The sequence below is a fragment of the Canis lupus genome, chromosome 10 (genome assembly GCF_003254725.2).
Source record: "Canis lupus dingo isolate Sandy chromosome 10, ASM325472v2, whole genome shotgun sequence".
NCBI lineage: Eukaryota > Metazoa > Chordata > Mammalia > Carnivora > Canidae > Canis > Canis lupus.
Window position 1 is genome coordinate 45,753,539 of NC_064252.1, and position 20,312 is coordinate 45,773,850.

The 20,312-nt window shown below is 47.1% G+C and overlaps 2 protein-coding genes across 9 annotated transcripts in view; both read right to left on the reverse strand.

Moving 5' to 3' along the window:
- The window catches only part of LOC112670773 (tyrosine-protein kinase ZAP-70), a 31,139-nt gene extending 22,181 nt beyond the window's left edge, over positions 1-8,958 (reverse strand). For 2 of the 6 annotated variants that reach the window (XR_003143231.3, XM_025464697.3), the window contains exons 1-4: positions 3,962-4,094; positions 3,576-3,777; positions 1,005-1,167; positions 711-784 (exon numbers count right to left, since the gene is read on the reverse strand). The gene's annotated coding sequence lies outside the window, so the exon portion shown is untranslated. Of the gene's footprint in view, positions 1-710; positions 785-1,004; positions 1,168-1,338; positions 1,467-1,859; positions 2,004-3,575; positions 3,778-3,961; positions 4,095-8,819 lie in introns of those variants that run through there. The other 4 variants (XM_025464721.3, XM_025464714.3, XM_025464703.3 and 1 more) reach the window with 4 other exon arrangements.
- C10H2orf92 (chromosome 10 C2orf92 homolog) overlaps positions 8,840-20,312 on the reverse strand; it is a 46,121-nt gene continuing 34,648 nt past the window's right edge. For 2 of the 3 annotated variants that reach the window (XM_049115860.1, XM_049115861.1), the window contains 5 exons: positions 19,772-19,873; positions 18,549-18,632; positions 12,431-12,526; positions 10,907-11,057; positions 8,840-9,262 (listed from right to left, as the gene is read on the reverse strand). In XM_049115860.1, coding sequence (XP_048971817.1) covers positions 9,127-9,262; positions 10,907-11,057; positions 12,431-12,526; positions 18,549-18,632; positions 19,772-19,873 — 569 coding nt within the window. In that variant the 3' untranslated portion in view covers positions 8,840-9,126. The remainder of the gene's footprint in view (positions 9,263-10,906; positions 11,058-12,430; positions 12,527-18,548; positions 18,633-19,771; positions 19,874-20,312) is intronic. The other variant, XM_049115862.1, reaches the window with a different exon arrangement.

A 20,312-nucleotide genomic window follows, 5' to 3' on the forward strand; every position in this document is an offset into this window, starting at 1 on the left:
GCCCATCTTGGGTCATTTCACCACAGGGGCCCTGTTTCTTCCTGCAGAGACTCTTTCCTGCTTGGGACATTTTTTGCAACCTCTCATCCAAGAGTCAAGAACCAGGCATCTGCAAGGTGCCAGTATTTGCATCTGCATTTAACAGATGCAGAAACTGAGGCTCAGAGAATCTAAGCAACTTGCCAAGGACACACAGCGGTTGAGCAGGATTCAAACTGTTTTCTCCTTCCCCTCTCTGGGTCCCCCTTTAACCGGAGCTCCCTTACAAGTGGCTCAAGCCTGTCCTGGGGCCCCTGCTAGGACTCATCTGCATTTTGTTGTTCAAGTTCAAGCCCTGACAAGCCACCTTCATGCTCACGGGGCTGGTGGGGGCAGGGGACAGAACACATATTTGCTTTCTCTGGAAGATTCTCTGCTTCCTGGACCCAAGGGTGTCACCCTGATGGGGCCCAGCAGGAGCGAGAACTGAGCAGGCATCTCTGCATCCCCTGGAAACTACCACTCAGCTGACACTCTGGCAGGGAATTTGCTTCCCTTAGGGTGGCTGCAAGCAGTGTCTGCTTCCTTTTCCAGCTGGACACCACCCATTCCCGATCCACAGCCCCTCCTGGCCCTTTTCAGGAGCCTCCTAACTCTGTCCTCCTCCACCAGACCCAGGCTAGCCATGGAAATGGCGGCGGCCAGGGGCCGTTCCACCTAGGATGACGTACCTGAGGATGTGCAGTTGATATCGAGGCAAATGGGCCACAGGTCTCTGGTCCCCAACGCCAACAAAAAGCTGGTTCTAGATGAAGAATTGGGACCCAAGAAATGAACTTGGGTGTCCGTGCAGCCCAAGCCCCCAGACTGAGGCCCTGCGGCTAACCACCTGCACACATGCCCAGGCAATGTGTAAGTAGGCCAGGCCCCATGGAGTCTTCACCCTCCACCCACTGCCCCAAGTTCCCCCAGGGTGTGGCTGTGGTGGCAGGACAGGGGCAGTGAGCCAGAGGGTGGCAACTTACCTGGGTACGCCAGCAGCCGTACCGAGGCCCAAGCCAGCAGGGACCCACGCCGGAAGGCCTGGTGTGCTCTTAGCAGCTGGTTTCTCTGAAACTCAACTGATTTCCTTGTTGTGAAGACAGGAAAGGGGGCTGCATCTGAAGTTTACGGCAAAGTCATGAAGTGCTGCGTTCAAGGAAAATGGAAAGTCACACGCTCCGGGGAGGGCAGAGGGCATTTCCGGGACCAAGCAGTGCCTGCCCCACACTCAGGAGTGGAGGCCAGCTACAGGCAGGGGTTATGCAAAGGGACCATTCAGACAACATCCCCAAACCCAAGGAGGAAGAGAGGGGCTACCTGTGCCAGAATGGGGGCAGGGAGCAGTGGCAGTGGGAGGCTGATCCCCAGGACTCAACGGAAAGAGGACTGCCCTCTCTTCCCCCTCCCAGGGGGACATGGACCCAAGGCCTGCCAGGTTGAGAGAGCTAGAGAGAGGAGAAATTTGCTCAGTGCAGCCATAACTCTAAGGTTCAGAGCACCTCCTGTGTGCCAGGCACTGGGACAGCAATGACGACCTGTCCCAGCCCTGAAATGCATCACAGGGCTGAGTCAACAGGGAGATCAGGGCTGGGATGGTGGAAGCCTGAGCAGGATGTGTGTTCAGAGGAGCCTCAACGCACATGGGAGATGCCAGAGGAGGACTCTGAGAGGCATCAGTCATTTCTTTAAGACACGAGACAGTGTGTCCCCCAGTGCCCACCCACTCCCTGCCACCCCGCTTTACACCTTCGCTGCATGTTACACCTGACTGATCACCACCTCCTGCTCTGGCCACAGCCCCCTCCTCATCCTCGTTTCCGCCCTTCCCTCACACTCACCCACACCACGGTGACCACGTGACCTCACATCATATCCACACCCTGCTATGTGGCCACTGCACCGGCATGGTGTCCATATCTCCTCTTCTCTCCCTCCAGCACCCCAAGGCCTCAGGGGGCTCTCACCCACCACTTCCTTGTCTTCTGGAACACATGGGGACGTCTTCGGTGGCTTACCCACACGTGCAGCCTCGAGGGTGGTGTGGGGATATCCTACACCACTGTTGAGACCCCAAGGACCTTTGTTCTCTGGGTCCTGCCACTTTGGGGGAAGTGGGCTCAGCTCCACAGCCTGCCGGATGTTTCCTCCATGCTCCACCTCAGGCCTTTCTTGGGGACCTCTCTGCAGGCTCTACTGTCCCCCAGTTACCTAAATCCACCCACCAAGAAATCTTTTTTTTTTTTTTTAAATCTGAGTTCCAGGCTGGAATACTTTTCTCCTACATAGATTTCCCCCAAACCATTTTTGTTAGAAACTTTCCTTTTCCCTGCAGGCATCACGAAACTCAGAGTATAGAAACAAATCTGTTTCCACACTGGACAGTCCTTTCTGTAGGAGAGAAGAATGCCCCAGCAGAGCGAAGAGAGCAGAAATCAGAGCACCAGAATCACATCATCTACAGTAAAAGTCCTAGTAGCACCTACTGAGCACTTCACTATGTGCCACCATCATAAGCAGTTTACAATTTAATCCATATAACCCATTTAATCCATTCTCCAAGTGAAGATAGAGAAGCCCAGAGAGGTTGAAGAACAGATACCCAATGGCCAGGTGGGACTGAAGCCTGGGCCTTGTGGTCCCACAGCTCACGTGTGGGGGAAGGACCAGAAAGGTGAGTGCAGGCTGCGATGGGGAGTGCCTGAGGGTGGCAGCGTTTGGGGCCTCCAATCTCCAAGATATCAGGCCTAAGAAGGGTACTCCTGGCCCCTATGAGGCACTGGCTCAGCCAACCTCCAACCCTCTGCGGTCCTAGAGGTTGCTTTCTGAAACTACAAAGGTCGGCCCAGCCGGTGCTCAGGCTCAGACAGTTTGAGATTGGCTTGCAGATAAGGCCCTGTGTTTTGCGAAAGTGGAGAAAGGTAGATGAGTCTGAACGTTCAGAGGAAAGAGCAAACAGATGACGGATGGAAATGTGGGCTGGGAAAAATTGCAGTGCATTGGTCCTGCTGTCCACACATGCATAGAGACTCTGAAGAAATTAGTGGCTTGCCATCAGGCCTCCACACCTTTGCCCATGCAGCACTCCAGCCTGAACTCACTTCCCCCACCCACCTCCTCAACTGCCTGACTCCTACTCCTCCAGGTCAATGATTAAATGTGGCTTCCTCCAGGAAGCCTCCCAGTCCTCAAATTGAGCAGCGCGGGGGTGGGGGACTTTGTCAGTTTCACCTGACTTTCAAGCAGGCCAGACTGGTCACCAGATCACTGCTAGGGAAACCTCTGGCGTTTGGATGGGACTTGGGGGGGGAGGTGACTCAGCCTGCCACAGAAGAATATCACACCTCAGCACAATGATCCCAAAACAGAGGACACCCCTCCCCGTAGGACCCCTCCTGAATCTCCTCCCACCCAGGGAATCACCTGGGTGACCAAGCCACGGTGACTTTTATCTCCTTGTTCTTTCTGGTTCTGCTGCTTATACCTCAGGGGCCTCGAGCAAGCTACCTGAGCCTCCATTTTGTCATGTAGGAAATGGGGATAAAAATGGTACCTACCTCGTAGGGCTATTGTGAAAATTAAAACAGGCCTCAAAGCGAACACTCCATTATTGCCACCATCATCACCATCTACCGAGTTTCCCGATTTTCTAGAGCGTGCTAGTGAGTGCATGCAAGTCCAAGCGCAGCAACGGGATTCCCTTGCGCCCTCCAGAGGCAGCTCTTGAGTACTATATCCTACTAAGCACATCTTGGGATCCTAAAGGTTGAAAGTGATACCCTCCCTTAAAAATAATCCAGCATGGGAAAAAAAAAAAAAAATCCAGCATGGTTTGAGTAAAAAGAGAATTGATTTGCCACCCCAGCCATACACTATGCCCTTCCCTGGGGATCATGAAGTGGCTGGCTCCTTCTTAAGCATTCAAACAGAATGACAGCATTACCTCTTCAAATAATCCTTTCGGGTGTCCTATTTATTCAACACTGAGCACCCACGCTATGCCACTCTGTTCTGGGTACTCTAGATCTGCCGTGAACAACACAGATGAAAATCCCTTCCCTCGTCGAGGTGACATTCTATGGGGGGAGACAGAAAAACAATTAGGTATTCTACTGAGTATAGCAGATGGTTTCAAGTGCTAAGGAGTAAAATAAATCAGGAGAGGGTAGAAGAGGTCAGGACAGGCCTCACTGAGGGGCTAACCTGTGCATTAAGACTTGAAGGAGGTAAAGGAGGGAGCCATGGAGATATCAGGGGTAAAGCATTCTGGGGAGAGGGAACAGCAAGTGAAAAGGTCCTGGGGCAGGACTGTGACCTCTCTGAGGTGGGGATTGTCTTGTTCCTGGCTGTGTCCCCAGCAACTGGAGTGGCACTTAGCACATAATTGTGGTGTAAGTATGGCATGGATGGATGAATCACAGGGATAGCCTTTAGGAAAAGCTTGCTCAGTGCTCAAATGATGGTGCAAGGGTTGTTACCTCCTCCACCTGATGACTTCATTTTCAGACAACTTTTCTTTCTGTGGTCAAGATAGTGACTCAGCTTCAAATATTGCTCAAGGAACAAGAATATTGAATAAAATCTATGAGATCTTTAAAACTTTAAGAATGGGATATGATTCACTGAAATATTTTATATTTGGAAAATGTTGAAATATATATATCTGGCTACCAATTATTGAAAAAAAAAAAAGGAAGGGGAGGAGAAAAAGAATCTATGTCTCAATTTTCCCAGCAAAAACTCTAACACAGCTCATCGGCTGAATAGATCACACATCCATCCCCCAGCTAGTCCCTGAAGCCCCTGGATGCCATGTGAGAGTGGCTTAGGACTAGGTCACATGCCTCATGCACACCACATTAAAATGGAGGAGGAGAACCCAAGGGAAGTCAGAAGCTACCGTTGGAAGGAGGGAGAAAGGATGCTGGCAGGCAAACTGCCAAAGTTTTGCAGAATAATCATAATAACTAAGATTTATTTATTCCTTTATATTGAGCACTACTATGTGTTGGCCCCAGCGAAAGTGCAATGCTCACAGCAACCCCACAAAGTAGGTTAGCCCCATTTTACAGGTAGCGAAATTGAGGCCAAGAGGAAGCTGAGGCTTGAGATTCCACAGCAAGTAAGTAGCAGAGGCTGGGAGCCCAGAGCCTCCACAGGCCTTGACCCCAAAGTCCTCTGTGCTGTCTGGCACCCTCCCCTCACTCAGCCATGGCCAGGTTGGCTAGACAAACCATGGAGCTGAAGGTGAAAGGCCCCAGCAGGACAGCTGACTAAGAACACAGGAAGACAACTCTAGAGGAAGAGGGAAATGAAAGGGGAGGCTCTCAGTGAGCCCATCCATAGGCAATGGATCCACTAATCCAGAGGTTACAGGTGTCTAACTGTTCTGTATAGATCAATGTTTTTGTGATTTGTCCCACATAACCCACCACCTAGGCCCACATATACACAGGCAGTCCAAAGAATGTTGTTTGTGAGACTCGTGCTTTGTGAATAATCTTGGGAGCATGTTTAAAATATATCATCTGGCCTCCAGGTCAGAACTGGCTCTTCTGTTCTGGATGCCAAGAGCTACAAATCTTGTGTCACATCTCCTCCTGCTCCAGGATGGGCTGAGGCAGACACACATAGCCTCGGCTCCTTGAAAATATAAAAACATGATACCATGGAAATGCAGCTCGCTCCAAACTGCACGGAGGTGAACAAATGTTTAATTTCAAATTCTGTTATCTGCCCTATAAGTACAGCCCTTATGGGGATGGTCAGCTGGAAGTCTCACCTGAGAGAGGACACTCTGTCCAGGCCTCTCAATCGGGGCTCAGCCTGGCTGTTTCCATGGGGCTTCCCCAGCTATGAGTCTGGATATTGTAAGGACCTGATCTGGTGTACCTTTGCCTTATTCTTTTTTTTTTTTTTAAAGAGATTTTCTTTATTTATTCATGAGACACACACAGAGAGAGAGAGAGAGAGAAAGAGAGACATAGGCAGAGGGAGAAGCAGGCTCCCCACAAGAGGCCTGATGTAGAACTCAATCCTGGGAACCCAGGATCATGCCCTGAGCCGAAGGCAGGTGCTCAACCACTGAGCGACCCAGGCATCCCTGCCTTATTTTCATTTCTTGCCTACTGTTACCTTCATCTGTGTATAGATTCCTTTCCTCTTCTGTTTCTATTAGGTTTCTATAATAACAATAAACTTTTTTATTTTTTTTTTTTTTTGCCTTTTCGAAACTAAAACACAATTGCTGTGAATCTTTTGTACAGAACACGGACCTGAACTTGTTCCTTAAATGGGAGCCTGGTAGGGGTGGGGTGGGAGGCCAACAGGAGGGTGGGCTGCCTCTTGGTTCTAGGGTCCCAAGAGGTAGGGATGAGGATGGGATGAGGATGGGATGAGGATGGGATGAGGGTGGGAGTGCAACCTATCAGCTGCTCAAGGAAGAGTCTGGTATTTACGGTGTGCCTGCTGTATACCTAAGCCCTGACAGCCTTACCTCCTTCCAAGTTGAAGGGACACCAGCTATCCACTGCCAGGAAGGCTTTTCTAATTCCTTTTCTACTTCCTCGATGCCCCCAGCCCAGCACAGTGCCTGGCATACAGCAGGTGCTCAATAAATAGTTCTTGCCGAATGAACCACCTACAGCCCTATGAAAGAGGTAAATTCCTACCCCCATGGCAAAAATGAGGACATTGAGGCTCAGAGAAGGTCAAGGCGGGACCGATACTGGAGTCCACTGGGCCCAGCCTCCCAGGAGGCCAAGCATGGGACATACCTGGAGTTGAGAAGTCCCTCTGTCCCTCCTCCCTGCTCAGTGGTGACACTGTTGGGGGCTTAGAAGGATGGTTCAGACCAGCACAAGACAGGCCCAGGGCTTCCAGAGCTCTAGGACTCTTTCCTTATGTAGGACCACCAGACACCTTTAGGCATCTGAGCTACCTCTGCCCTCAGACTGCCCCATCAGCTGCCCCCAGGAAAGCCCAGTAAACCTGCCATGAGCAGGTATCTCTCACTGCCTGTCTTTCTCTACAGCCATTGATTCAACATCAAATTCTCAAACTTGAAAGGATTTGGTTCAAAGAGAGAGGAACATGTTGTCTGGCGGCGGCGGGGGTGGGGGTGGCTTAAAAAGAGGACAGAGGATCCCACTTCTCAAAGGGAAGTCCCTTAGAACTGGAGTCAGCTGTATACTTAGGGGGTCTACAGAGTTTGCCAAGAGCTGAAGCCAGCAGGGCTTGTCAGGGGCATTAACCTGGACCCAAAGAGTCACAGTGACTCCCTGGTGCTGGTCCATCACCCAGATCACCCAGGCCAAGGCCTGAGCCAGCCACAGTTGGATTCAAACAAGAAAGTGGGCTGATTTTTCACCGAGGAGAGAGGGATACAGAGGAATGCCCCACTCAGATCCAGCCTGGCCTTGACTTGTCCTCCAATTCCCCATGGCTTAAAGCTTTGAGGGCTTCCCCACTTTGGGAGAGCAGACAAAAAAAAACATATGACTGGGAAAACCCGAAGGGAGTCCTTGATGTAAGCCACCCACCAGGCCTGCTTTTCCAGAACTCCTCTATCCCTGGGGACAGCTTCACTCACTCCACCTCCCAAAAAAAGGAGACTAGAAATCCTCCCTACTAATTCCTCCTCAGCAGGTCTGAAGGGTGACGAGCTGGGCTACTCCAGCGGATCCCCGGGGCTGGATTAGAATCCAGGCTGCCCTCTTAGCTATGTGACCTCTAACGGGTGACCTTACGTCTCTGAGCCTTCCTTCTCTTGAGATAAGATGACAATCATCCCTCAAGGAATTTACATTCGCAATAGGTTCTCAGCAAGTGCAGCTTATTAACGTGCAGGATGGGTCCCAGACTGCAGGTGCCCCAGGAGACTTACTGCAGCGGCGCACCAGCCAGGAAGGGAGCGCCGAGGCCGCAGCAAAGATTTAAAGAAGCTTCTGTAAAGAACCTTCTCCAGTGGAGGGAAGGGCAGGCTCAGCCTGCATCCGGGGAAACTCTAAGTGTCTGAACAAGAGCCACCGGTGCCTGGCCAGCAGCACCCGGGAGCCCGGCCTCCTGCGTGCGCAGGGGTGAGCGCCCGCCGTGCCTCCCGCCTCTAATGCTCCCCAACGCACCCAGGTCCTCCCCCAGTTCTGCATCTGCTCCGGCTGGCCCCGCGGGTCCCTCCGATGTGCCCCCCCACCCCGCCCCGCCTCCTGAGGCACCTGCCTCCCTAGAGCCCGGTTCACATCCAGGCGAACCCCCCACCCCGATGCCTTCCAGCCGGGCAAGGCCCGAGCCCTTGCCCGCCTGGACCCGGACCCTCTGCGGAGGCCACGGCCCTCCTGCTCCCCGACTGCCACCGGGGTCCTCTCCCTGCGGCCTCCCCCCATCTCAGTCCCCCCGGGGGGCCGCAGAGGGTGTGCAGCCCCTTCGGGTGGCGGCTGGGGCGCAGACCAAGGGGAGGCTGCAGGATCCAGGCGCCCCTGCCCAGCCCTGGGGCAGGCCCCTGCGTCCCCGGCCCTGCAGAGAGGGCGTCCCGCTCTGCTGACGCCGCCTTCCAGCGCAGGGCCTCGGGCTGCTGAGCTACCCTGGCAGCCTCTCCCGGCTCCTGCAACACCAGGCGTCCCCCACCCCTTCTCCCCTCCCGACCCTTCCTGCCATTGAGCTTAGAGGCCTCAGTCCACCACCACAGAGTTTCAGCCAGCTGTCTGCCCTCTCCTGGAAACCTGCGAGGGCCAGGCCTGCTTCCAGCATCTTTGGTCACCTCATGTATTTTGAGATTGTCTACATATCAGGTGCTCAATTAATACCTGCTCTCTGAATGGCTGAATCAGAGAATTGATGCTTTAATAAATCAGTCAACCCAGAGTTGGTCAGGTTTGTCCTCTGGCAAATGTGCTGAGTCTCCTGCACTAGCCATGAGTGCCGCACCACACTACAAGCATCCTGTGGTAAAACATTTGTTCCTTGGTCCATTCAAGATCGCACTGAGAAGGTAAACATTTTGTAGAGCACACCTCACAGCCAGAAATCCAAATGCCTCTCCACAGTGTCTGGATGGAGAATTGCTTGGCACCACAGCTTCCAGTCCTGCGTTGGCTGGCCACACCACCTGGCTTAGATATGGGACTTGCTCTTCAACAACTGTTTCTGTTTATCGCTGTGTTTTCTGAGGTTCTTTTCTTGATACTTTTGCCACCAAGACTTCCCACTCATAATAAAAACATTATACGTCGTGTTTGCCGGAGGATGTCTAAAATAAAAAGACACAAAACCATATTTTTTTGGTTTTCTGTCCATATTTTTGGACAGGAATTCCTACTGTCTACTCATTGGCTGGTGATATAGGGGGCTGTTTCTGAGGGATGAGCATTCTACTTCCCATCAGGGAGGTCTGTCATGTGTGAAATTTATTTTGCCTCTGGGCACCAGAAAGCCTCTGGGAAACTCCTTTCCTCTACTTTCTGATAACACAGGCTCTCCACAGATTGCCTCTGTGGGACGGAAGCACAGTCTTGACCACTTCTGATACCTCCAAGAGGCACAGAAGGGAAGTGACAAATCTGATTAGATAAGCCCCAGTAAGAACTGTGAAGTGGGTCAATCTTATTTCCAGAAGCTCTTTAAATCTTCCATCTCTAACTCCTGCCACATTCTAGGCTCCCCTTTCACTTCAGGGACCCAGTTCTGTCTCAGAGGAGGAAGCAGGATGTGAGGTGGTCCTGGCTAGCCTGAATGAGTTACCAGTCCCAGGAATCTTGGTGTTTAAAGAACTCCTTTAGGGAAAGCAATGTCACTCTTGTGGGCAAATTTAAGTACTGTTACCTCCAAGTTGGGTGGGGCGGGACACTTCACCCTCCCATGCCACACCACAGCCGCCTTTCCCTGTGGACAGGCCAAATACACAATGCGGTATTAGGGAGGACCCGAGGGGCCTTGGGAAGCTGCTTTTCCCTGTGATTAAGCAGTGTGTCTCAAGAGATACAGATGGAGGCACATAATTTCAAGGTGCTATTACTGCAAATGTTTAATCTTGTAAGCCATTTACTTTCTAGTGCCTACCCATGGTTGTGGCCACTGTGCCAGAGCCCTCTCATGGCTAGGTGGGGTGGGGTGGGGTGGATATTTGATATATTTAATAAGTGCTACAGACAGACAGTAGTCAAATAAAGTAGCTACTGTCAGAGCAGAGCCCTGGAGGGCCACTGCTGGGCCAGGCATTAACCCTTCATTTGCAGGATCCTGGGGAAGACTGGGAAGTCTGTGGGAGGTCCTGGGAAGGACCAGTGGAGGGATCTTTCAATATTCTAACAACCAATACTGCTGACCCATTGTGAACAGGCCAAATAGCCCTGAGCTCGTCTCCTCCACAGCCTCATCCCACCCTGCCCTCATATTTTTATTTTCCAATCTTTCAGCCAGAGGCTGTACCATCTCCTCATTTAGTGGCCCTCAGTGTGGAAATAGGTGTAGCCTAACCTAAGGTCTTTAGAGGCAAGCAGGGTCCAAGCCATACCCAGCTACGCATCAAAACCACCAAGGCAGGGCAACCCCAGTGGTTTAGCGCTGCCTTCGGCCTGGGATGTGTGATCCTGGAAACCGGGGATCGAGTCCCATGTCGGGCTCCCTGCATGGAGCCTGCTTCTCCCTCTGCCTGTGTCTCTGCCTCTCTCTCTGTGTCTGTCATAAATGAATAAAAAATCTTAAAAAAAAAAAAAAACCACCAAGACAATGCTTAAAAATTCATAGCCTGGGCCATTGTACTTTATGACTACACAACCAGGCTTAGATGTCCCTGCCTTCCTCCTAACTCCAGGATTAGCAAGAAGCTCTGGGGCTCCATTGTCACAAATACCCATGAATTCTTTGAAGCAAATGGGAGCTAAGAGCCACTCACAATGGCCGTTTCCTCCTGATGCACGTGGTCAATGCCAGCAGCAACAACGTTGTGACCACGAGGATTCCCGCCACCGAGGCAGCGGCAAGGATGATGTTCCTCTGGAGAAAGTGCAGAAGCTGTGTACATGGCACATTCTTATCTTGAGTATCTAGATGAAAAGACACATGGCAAAGTAAACAGAAAGAGACAGCCCTTGATAGATCTGCAGGGACATCCTATTAGCTCGGCTTCCAGCAGATCTGAAAACCTTAGTAATTTTAGCTGCTGGCTTCAGAAGTCCTCTTGAAGAAGAAACTGGCCTTAAGATAATAAACTCATATATTGTCTGGCAGTGACATCAGATGCTGTTTGGTGGTGGAGATGAGATGCTGAGGATATGAGCCAGCAAGCAGCAAAGCTTCTTCCCCAAGAAGGGACAACAAGGTACGGTTTGCAGGAGGAGAAGAACAGAGGAGAGGTCAGATGGAAGGAGAAGGCAGGGGCCCCCGAGGAAGTGGAAAGCTCTACAATGGCTACTGAAAACAATGGAGTCAAATATTCAGTATGAAGCTTCCCCCCATCACCCCACTGTCCCAGCTTCAGGTTCCCGCCATATATATAATCAGCCTCAAGTGCGTAGGTTTGGGGGAATTTCACGCACAAGTATAAACATTCTGCCAGACGATCTTAAGCTCTTACGGACTGTAGGGACTTGCAGAAATCTTGAGGGTAGGTTGGGAATGCCACCAAGTGTGGGCTTGGTAGCATTAACTAGAGACCCCAGCTGACATCAAGGAATCCTAGAGCTTCTATCACTCCATTTGTAATGTGACAAAAGGAGGAATCAGGGCAATGGAGCACAAACATTCCATGACAGGAACTGGATGGTTTGGTGTGGAAAACCACTGAGGGGTGCCTAGCAATACAGGCAGGGGGATGCTGGCCAAGGGCCATCTTGGGCTATGGGGAGAAAACTGGAAATATCCAATTTGCCACTTTCATTTGTGCTACAGCGAGAGGCAGCAGCACCAAGCAACTCTAAGGGCTGTTATTCTGTTGGAATAAGTCAGCATTTAATTTCTTCAAGTTAGAAAGTGACAACCAGTTGTACTTTTGATAGCGAGAGGCCACGTGGAGGAGTGTACTGCACTTGGTACCATGATGGACAAGTTTCTACTTGTTCTGAATGGGCCCAGGCTCAGGTCATCCAAGGTTGAAGATCAGAGGTCAGTATTTGGATTTAATCCCTCCTGCTTGTTAGGAAGCCTCAGTGCAGTAATGGCAGAGGCTCAGAAGATGATGCCCATGTTAGGAATGACCTTGGCTGTGTAGAAACAACTAAAAGCAGCATCTTTTTGAAAAGGTGATCAAATTACCAGAGATACTTTAATTCATCATTTTAACAGGATATCGGATGCTTTTGTGGATAAATTAAAGGTGCGCTGACATCTACTCTGTTAAAATACCATGAAAGGCGCAGATGCATTCTGGCGTTATCTGTACTTCCGGGTCTCATTTAACCTACACTATACATATCGTTACCTGTCCTAACTGCTTCTTGAAATCCTTCTTCATCACCAGTAGTAAGCCGCTCATTTATGTTCCCATTGACGAGAGAGGGTTCCTTATCCCTCCTCCCTGAATACAGAAGACAAAAGACAAAATATGTTCATCTAAAATCAACCATTGAAAAATAAATAAATAAATAAAAATTTTTAAAAAATCAACCATTGGCCTGTAATTAGTGTTATTTTTTTTTTAAGTAATCTCTACTTAACATGGGGCTCAAACTTACAAACCCAAGATAGAGAGTCACAGGCTCTAATGACAGAGCAAGCCAGGTGCCCCTGATTAGTTCTATTTTTATGATAAAAATAACTTCCTCTAGGGATGCCTGGGTGGCTTGGCCAGGTAAGCAGCCAAGTCTTGATTTCTGCTCAGGTAATGATCTTGGCGTTGTGGGTTCGAGCCCTACAGCAGGATCCATGCTCAATGCAAAGTCTGCTTGTTCCTCTCTCTCTGTTCCTCCCCTACTCACTCTCTCTCTCCCTCTCTCTCTCTCAAATAAAGAAATAAATAAAATCTTTTAAAAAAATAACTTTCTGTAAAACCAAAGTGAGCAGTTAGGGAGGACTTTGGAGAAAAGTCCAAATGTACATCAATGTTTTGTTATTATTTTTTCAATCTAACAAATTCCTGGGTGACCCATCCATAGGGTGAGGCTATGCTTCTCACACTTGATGTGCATCCAAATCACCAGGAGGCCTTAAAAGACAGACCACTGGACCCCACCCTAGAGTTTCTGATTCAGTAGGCTTAAGGAGGCCCGAGAATGTGCATTTCTCAAGACTCCTAACCCCCACCCCCCACCTCCCAAGTGACACTGATGCTACTGGTCAGGGACCACCACCTGAGAGGACCTCGAGAGAATCTTTCAGTCAATTGCTGAGCCTCTCTGACCCCCATACCACCGGCATAAGACAGAAATAGTAAGACCTGGGGCAGCTGGATGACCCAGTGGTTGAGTGTCTGCCTTTGGCTCAGGATGTGATCCCAGGGTCCTGGGATCAAGTCCCACATCGGGCTCCCCACAGGGAGCCTGCTTCTCCCTCTGCCTATGTCTCTGCCTCTCTTTCTGTGTCTCTCATGAATGAATAAATAAATAAATAAATAAATAAATAAATAAATAAATAAATAAATATCTTTAAAAAAAAGAAAAGAAAAAAGTAATAAGACCTACCTCACAACCAGCATAACATTCATAGAAACTACTTATAAACCACAAAGTACTTTAAAAATGTTTTCTTAAATGGCAAGGGCAAGACAGAAGAGTGAACTACACTGAAATATACATTTATTGGGAGAGGGGCTGCAGAATGGTCTAGTAGAAACAGGCAGGATTGAAAATCAGAAATATAAGCATCCTAACTCTGCCACTGGCTATCTTTGATTCACTTGTATCTGAGACCTTGTCAGAGAAAACTTGCAACTTAACATGAGTCTTAATTACCTGATTTTGAAAATGCCAGCTTGTCAAATCAGAGTCAAGAGATTAACAATCACAGATACACAGAAAACTCTGGACAATATAGAGTTAGTCCACTAAGGGGTTACATTGGCCTTGCTCTTTCATACAGGTGTGAAAAAGATAGACTTATCACTTGAACACAAATTTTTACTCTCCTTGCCACTGTAATCACAAAAACAAAACCAGAATTAGGAGCCACTGTCTACAATTAATCATCAATATGGGTTGTGATTTTGATCACTTGTCGGATTTTTTTTCTGCAGGACAAAATAAGCACAGTTACCAAGTTTTGCCAAATATAGTCAGTTTCCAAACTTCATTTCAACTATAGAAAATCATTAACTATGAGGGAAGTAGCAGCCCATTACAGGAGCAAGGACAAGCAAATCGCCACATCCAGACTCAATTCAAGTGCCAATTGGTCACATCCTGGGCCTGGTAATACTGTGTTAAATGACCCCAGTGCCAAGAAATTTTGGCTTTGTGTTCAAGGAAAAGTTGAAAAATTACATCATAATTTCTCTCTCTCTCTCTCTCTTTTTCCTCTTAGGAAACTGGCATTGAAATGAGACTTTGATATTAATTTGCTATTAATTAATGCTGTACTGTTAACTAAGAACTAGATTCCCTTCAGTGGAGCTAAATCAATAATAGCTGGAACTTGCTGCACACCTGTGCACACATTAATACAACACTTCACTTCTCGAAAAAAAAAATTCATTTCCTCGGCCATCTTCCTACCCAGCCCTTTTTACCACTAATTTTTTTGGGGAATAGTCACTGCTGCTAAGGAAGATTTGTGTAGTCTGGATTTCCTGGTCCAGCAGAATAGCTTCAGAGCAGCTCCTGGCCTCTGAAGAGGGGCCTGGTCAGCTTTCTCTTCTTGTGTGATGTGAACTTGACTATTGCCTGTGGGGGCTGGGGGTGGGGGGGGTCCTCTTCTTAATTCACTCTCTCTCCTCAAAAAGTCAGTAAACAGACTAGCCTCTTTTGTCTACCAAAGCTCCATGCAAATACAACCTGAAACGCTTTTTAAGTATCTTCCATTTTAGCATATTTATAGCTAAGAATTACTGATGACACTGACTTCCTATTAACAGTGAGCTTTTGAAGGACACAAGTGTCTCATTCAGCTCTCTACTCCTGGCACAGCACCTCTCACCAGGTAGGAGACTAATAGCGAGGTCTTGAGTGAGAGAAGAGTCTTGAAGACTCTTGACTGCAACCTCATGAGAGATTCTGAGCCAGAACTACCCAGCTAAGCCTAATTTGTTGGCCAAGACTGCAGTCATTTGAAGGCTGACTAGCACCAGAGGGTCTGCTTCCAAGATGGCTCACTCACACAGCTGTTGCCAGAAGGCCTCACCTCTCCATTGGCTGTAGACAGGAGGGCCCAGTTCCTCATCACAAGGGCCTCTCCTTAAGTGAGTGGATACTGCTGGAATGTTCTCACGATATGGCAACCGACTTTCCCCAAAGTGAGCAATATAAGAGATAGCTGGGCAGAAACCACAATGTCTTTTATGACCTAATCTATGAAGTAGCACACCATCACCTCTCTCATATTCTGTTCATTAGAAGCAGCAAGTCAGTAAGTCCAGCCCACACTCAAGGAGAGGGGCATTAAGCTCCACTTTTCAAAAGGAGAGGTAGCAAAGAATTTGTAATGTCAATAGAAATGAAATTCCAAAGAAGATAGCTGAATAACGGAAACATTTGCTTTTTTCCATATAAACATAAGGATTTTAATCAGCTACCTCTAATTTTGTGGATGGAGAGAAGTAACACCTTTTTTAAAATATTTTATTTATTTATTCATGAGAGACACACACACACACACACACAGAGAGAGGCAGAGACACAGGCAGAGGGAGAAGCAGGCTCCATGCAGGGAGCCTGATGTGGGACTCCATCCCGGGACTCCAGGATCATGTCCTGGGCCAAAGGCAGCGCTAAACCACTGAGCCACCTGGGCTACCCGGAAGTAACACCTTTACAAAGGCATCTACACTCTGTAGGAAGCCTGGACTTGGGTATGTGACCCATACCATTGAGCAGAGACCCCTAAATGATTGAACCACATGTTGAGGTTGAATCATATGAAATTAGAGATGTCTGACCATTTTTTAAAAGATTTATTTATTTATTTATTTATTTATTTAAGAGACAGACAGGGAGCAGGGGGGTGGGGTAGAGGGAGAGAAAGAATTCCAAGCTGACTCCCTGCTTGAGCACCAAGCCCAACACAGGACATCATCTCATGACCCTGAGATCATGACCTGAGCTGAAATCAAGGGTTGGAGCTTAACTGAATGAGCCACTCAGGCACCCTTTAACTATTTTTGACCTACAAAAAAACATTAAGTTCAAATGATCCAACCTGACATTATAGTCCCAAGGGAAGTTTTCCTAATCTACGTGTTTCTTCTAATTGTGAGGCTCCTGGAAACTCAATATCATGGATTATCAAGATGAGTATAATGATTAATTTGTAAGGTGATCCTTTATGTAAAAGAAGGGGGTGCACCTGGGTGGCTTGGTTGTTGAGCTTCTGCCTTTGGCTCAGGTTGTGATCCTGGGGTCCTGGGATTGAGTCCCGCATCGGGCTCCCCACAGGGAAGCCTGCTTCTCCCTCTGCCTATGTCTCTGCCTCTGTCTCTCATGAATAAATAAATAAAATCTTAAAAAAAAAAAAAGGAATGGGCTCCATATCTAGCTTAGATTGTCCACTGTACACCTTGGGGGTCTGGAAAGATAGAGGAAAATAAATCCATTTTGTACTTCAAGCACTGAGTCAAGCTCCAATAAGGGAGAAAAATCACACACTGAAAGAGCCAAAAGTAAACCTGAGGAAATGGGAAGACATCCCCATTTCCAGCCCAGAATGACTTACCATCAGTTTTCCCAAAGTGAATATTATATAATAAATTTAATGCAATGCTAATAAAAATATCAACAACTTCTAATGAAGTTGATATCAACTTCAACACAAGTTGATACTAAAGTTCCTGTGCAAAAACAAACATGGAAAAATAGCCAGGAAAACACCGAACAAACAAAAACTGCAAAGAAGGGACTAGTCTTGTAAGGCACTTAAACATACTATTTCAGTCTATGTAATTAAAACAGTTTGTATACAGAAACCACTAAGCCAGTGGTTAGGATAGAAAGCCCAAGAACAGACCCAGGACATGTGGGAATTTAGTATAAGAGAAAGGAGGTATCTCAGATCACTGGAGCACAAATGGACTTTTTAATAAACGGTATAGCCACTTCAGAGAAAAACAGCATGACCTGGACTCTGTTGATGAAATCATTCTAGCCTGTGTGGTTCTCAGTATAAAATCACCCTCTCACATCTCCTTGTGTAGACCTAGGTACCAAAGAGACACTAACCACATTGAATTTATGATTATCACGAAATTCACAGACGGAAATGTATAGGACAAACTCAGGAATATTAGAGGCATTCATTTTAAAGTGAATTCTGTGATAAATTAATCTCCAAAAACTATCTAGGTCCCCTGTGTAGCAGTGCATAGAATTCTAGCTTTTTCCCTCCTTTCTCTGTATATTGGGCTCAGAGATTGTAGAAGGTCAGGAAAGGGTGGGTTTGAGATGTTTGGGTGGGTTAAGTAAGCATTTTGACAACATGGCTTCTCCTTTGGCATATTTAATTGTGATGTTTAACGGACATCCTTGCAGTTTAAGATGACACTTTTAAAATAAAACTCTCCTAATGATGACTTGAGCCCTGTCACTTGACGGAAGAATCAGCAGAACCTGTAGGATTTTTTTTGGAATTGACATTCTCTATTGTAATTTCGTTCCTGTTTATTTTTAAATTTTCTTTTTGAAAAAAGAAATTTCTTTTTGTTTCACTGGAAAGGAAAGATGCTCAGTTTTATTTTTTTTATTTTTTTTTAGATGCTCAGTTTTAAACGTAAAAAGTGTACAAGTTGCTTTGTTACAATAAAACTAAGTGTGTACACAAAAAAATAATAATAAAATAAAATTTTATATCTGTTTAGGGAAGAAATGCTTCATGGGATGCTAGTTCCTCATCCTGTCCTCAGAGCCATTCTGCCTACACCATGATCAAGTCTGTGAGATGAGTCTTTGCCCGTCAGCTAAAGGGGAGCACTTTCCCACACTCCCCGTGGTGAGGAGGGAGAGAACTTGTCTGGAGTATCACTTCAGGAATGTGCTTACCCCTCACCAGTCCCTGCTTTCAGGGTAGAAAGGGACTTCACAGGTAAGTTTAGGAGGAGGATTCAGGTGCCTATGGCCAGCAGCTCCTCTCTCTCTCTCTCTCTCTCTCTCTCTCTCTGGCATTCTTCTGCCTACAGAAAGCAAACATTCTTATCTGCTCCTCTATGCTGTGAATTTTACAGAAGCAAACTCTCTCATGGTAGGGGTTTGGGGAAACCATGGGTATCTTAAACTTCATCCATGATTAGGCACTTTTCCAAATTCAAAGGGAAACACCCACATTATCCAGGCAAGTTTTCTAGAAAAGATTGTCTGAGCTCCCTCCTTAGCTCAGTCTCACATTTGGTTCTAAACTCAGGCAAAAGAAGAAGAGGTATTACTCATTGACCCCCAACTCTAATTATATCCGTTTGCATTTACCATTAATAGAAATTCTGTCCATGCTGCCAAGGAGAAATCTTGGTTCAGTAGAATACCCAGCAACACTAGCTGCTTTGATGAAACCTATGGGAAAAAATGAAAGAGAAAAATTTGTATCAGTACACACTTATGAGCACTTTGGGTCCCTATTTTGTTTTATTTTTTTAATGTTCTTTTTTTTAAGATTTTATTTATTTATTCATAGAGACAGAGAGACAGAGAGAGAGAGAGAGAGAGAGAGAAGCCGAGACACAGGCAGAAGGAGAAGCAGGCTCCAAGCAGGGAGCCTGACGTGGGACTTGATCCCGGGACTCCAGGATCCCACCCTGGGCCGAAAGCAGCGCTACACCGCTGAGCCACCCGGGCTGCCCCCTATTTTGTCTTAAGTGTTGCAATGCTAATATAGAATTCAACTTGTACTGGGAATGTACATTTGAAAGTTTATATGTCGATGTAGAGAGAGGCATCAGCTAGCTACTGACTGCAGAGGCGGGAGCCCAGGCAGATGCTGTGGCAAACAAACCTGAGGAACTGAAATTCACATCTGTATGCAAAATTCCAACACAGTGCTCTTTACGCTGCTGTGCAGGGCACTCTCACATACTCCTGGCAATTCGATATACAATTCTATCCTTACAACCTATGGTCAAACACCTGTCTTAATTCTCAAACTGCTACTTTAAAAAAAATAATAATACGAAGCTACTTTTGGGAAGAGTTTTTTTTTTTTTTTTCATTTTTGTTAATTCCACTGGTGTGTCTAGTGCAAGTAATTTTTTGGCCTGGGTCTTATCCATTGAATGGGGTACTAATGACTGCACCAGCTATCCCCAGGGGCTAAGCAAAGTATAAAACTACGCATCGGGAAATATTAAGTGTGTTCAATATAAAGTTACTACATTACTCAAGGCTCCCATTGTCAGGAACACTAAACACCACTTGGAATTCCAGTTCCTGTCCTCTGAACCTCCAGAAAGTGAGAACCTGCTTGATACATGAACTCCAAGGATCTCCCCAAAACTGAGGGACAGGTACATTTTAGACCATAGACTTAGAAGCTATAGTGAGGTTCTCAGACAATTCTTTCCTTCATTTCTCCATTTGTCTTTGCCACACAGGGAGCTATTTTAACAAATGCTAAAATGATAGCACTGTACATGTAATACAATATATATAGACCTCTACGAATATATGCATTTCTAGTTTGAAAGACATATACTTGCTTTCTTTCATTTCTCTCTTTGTAATTGAGTTGCCTGCTGTCCTTGCTTCAGCAAACGATGTCTCATGTGGAACCTTGTAAAACACTTGGTGTAGAATATCATCTCAAGTGAAGTAAAAAAGGCATATTAATACCAGCCATGGAGGATTGATATTTTTCTCTTGTAAGTACCTAAAGCAGTCTACAAATGTAGTAAATAAATGATATAAGCTCAAAGGAAATATGAAATTATATTCTGAAATATCTTGTCTTGGGAAGGGAAATCCTAACTCCTACAATTATTTTATTTATTTATTTATTCATGAGAGACACAGAGAGAGAGAGGCAGAGACACAGGCAGAGGGAGAAGCAGGCTCCCTGCAGGGACCCCTATGTGGGACTCGATCCCAAGACCCCAGGATCACAACCTGAGCCACCCAGGCGTCCCTCCTACAATCATTTCTGAAAAAGTGGGATTGCACCAGATGTCTCGAGCAGTAAATATTTCCCATAAAAAGTTATGCAGCTAGAAACCTTGCCCCAAACCTCATGACATGTAGTGT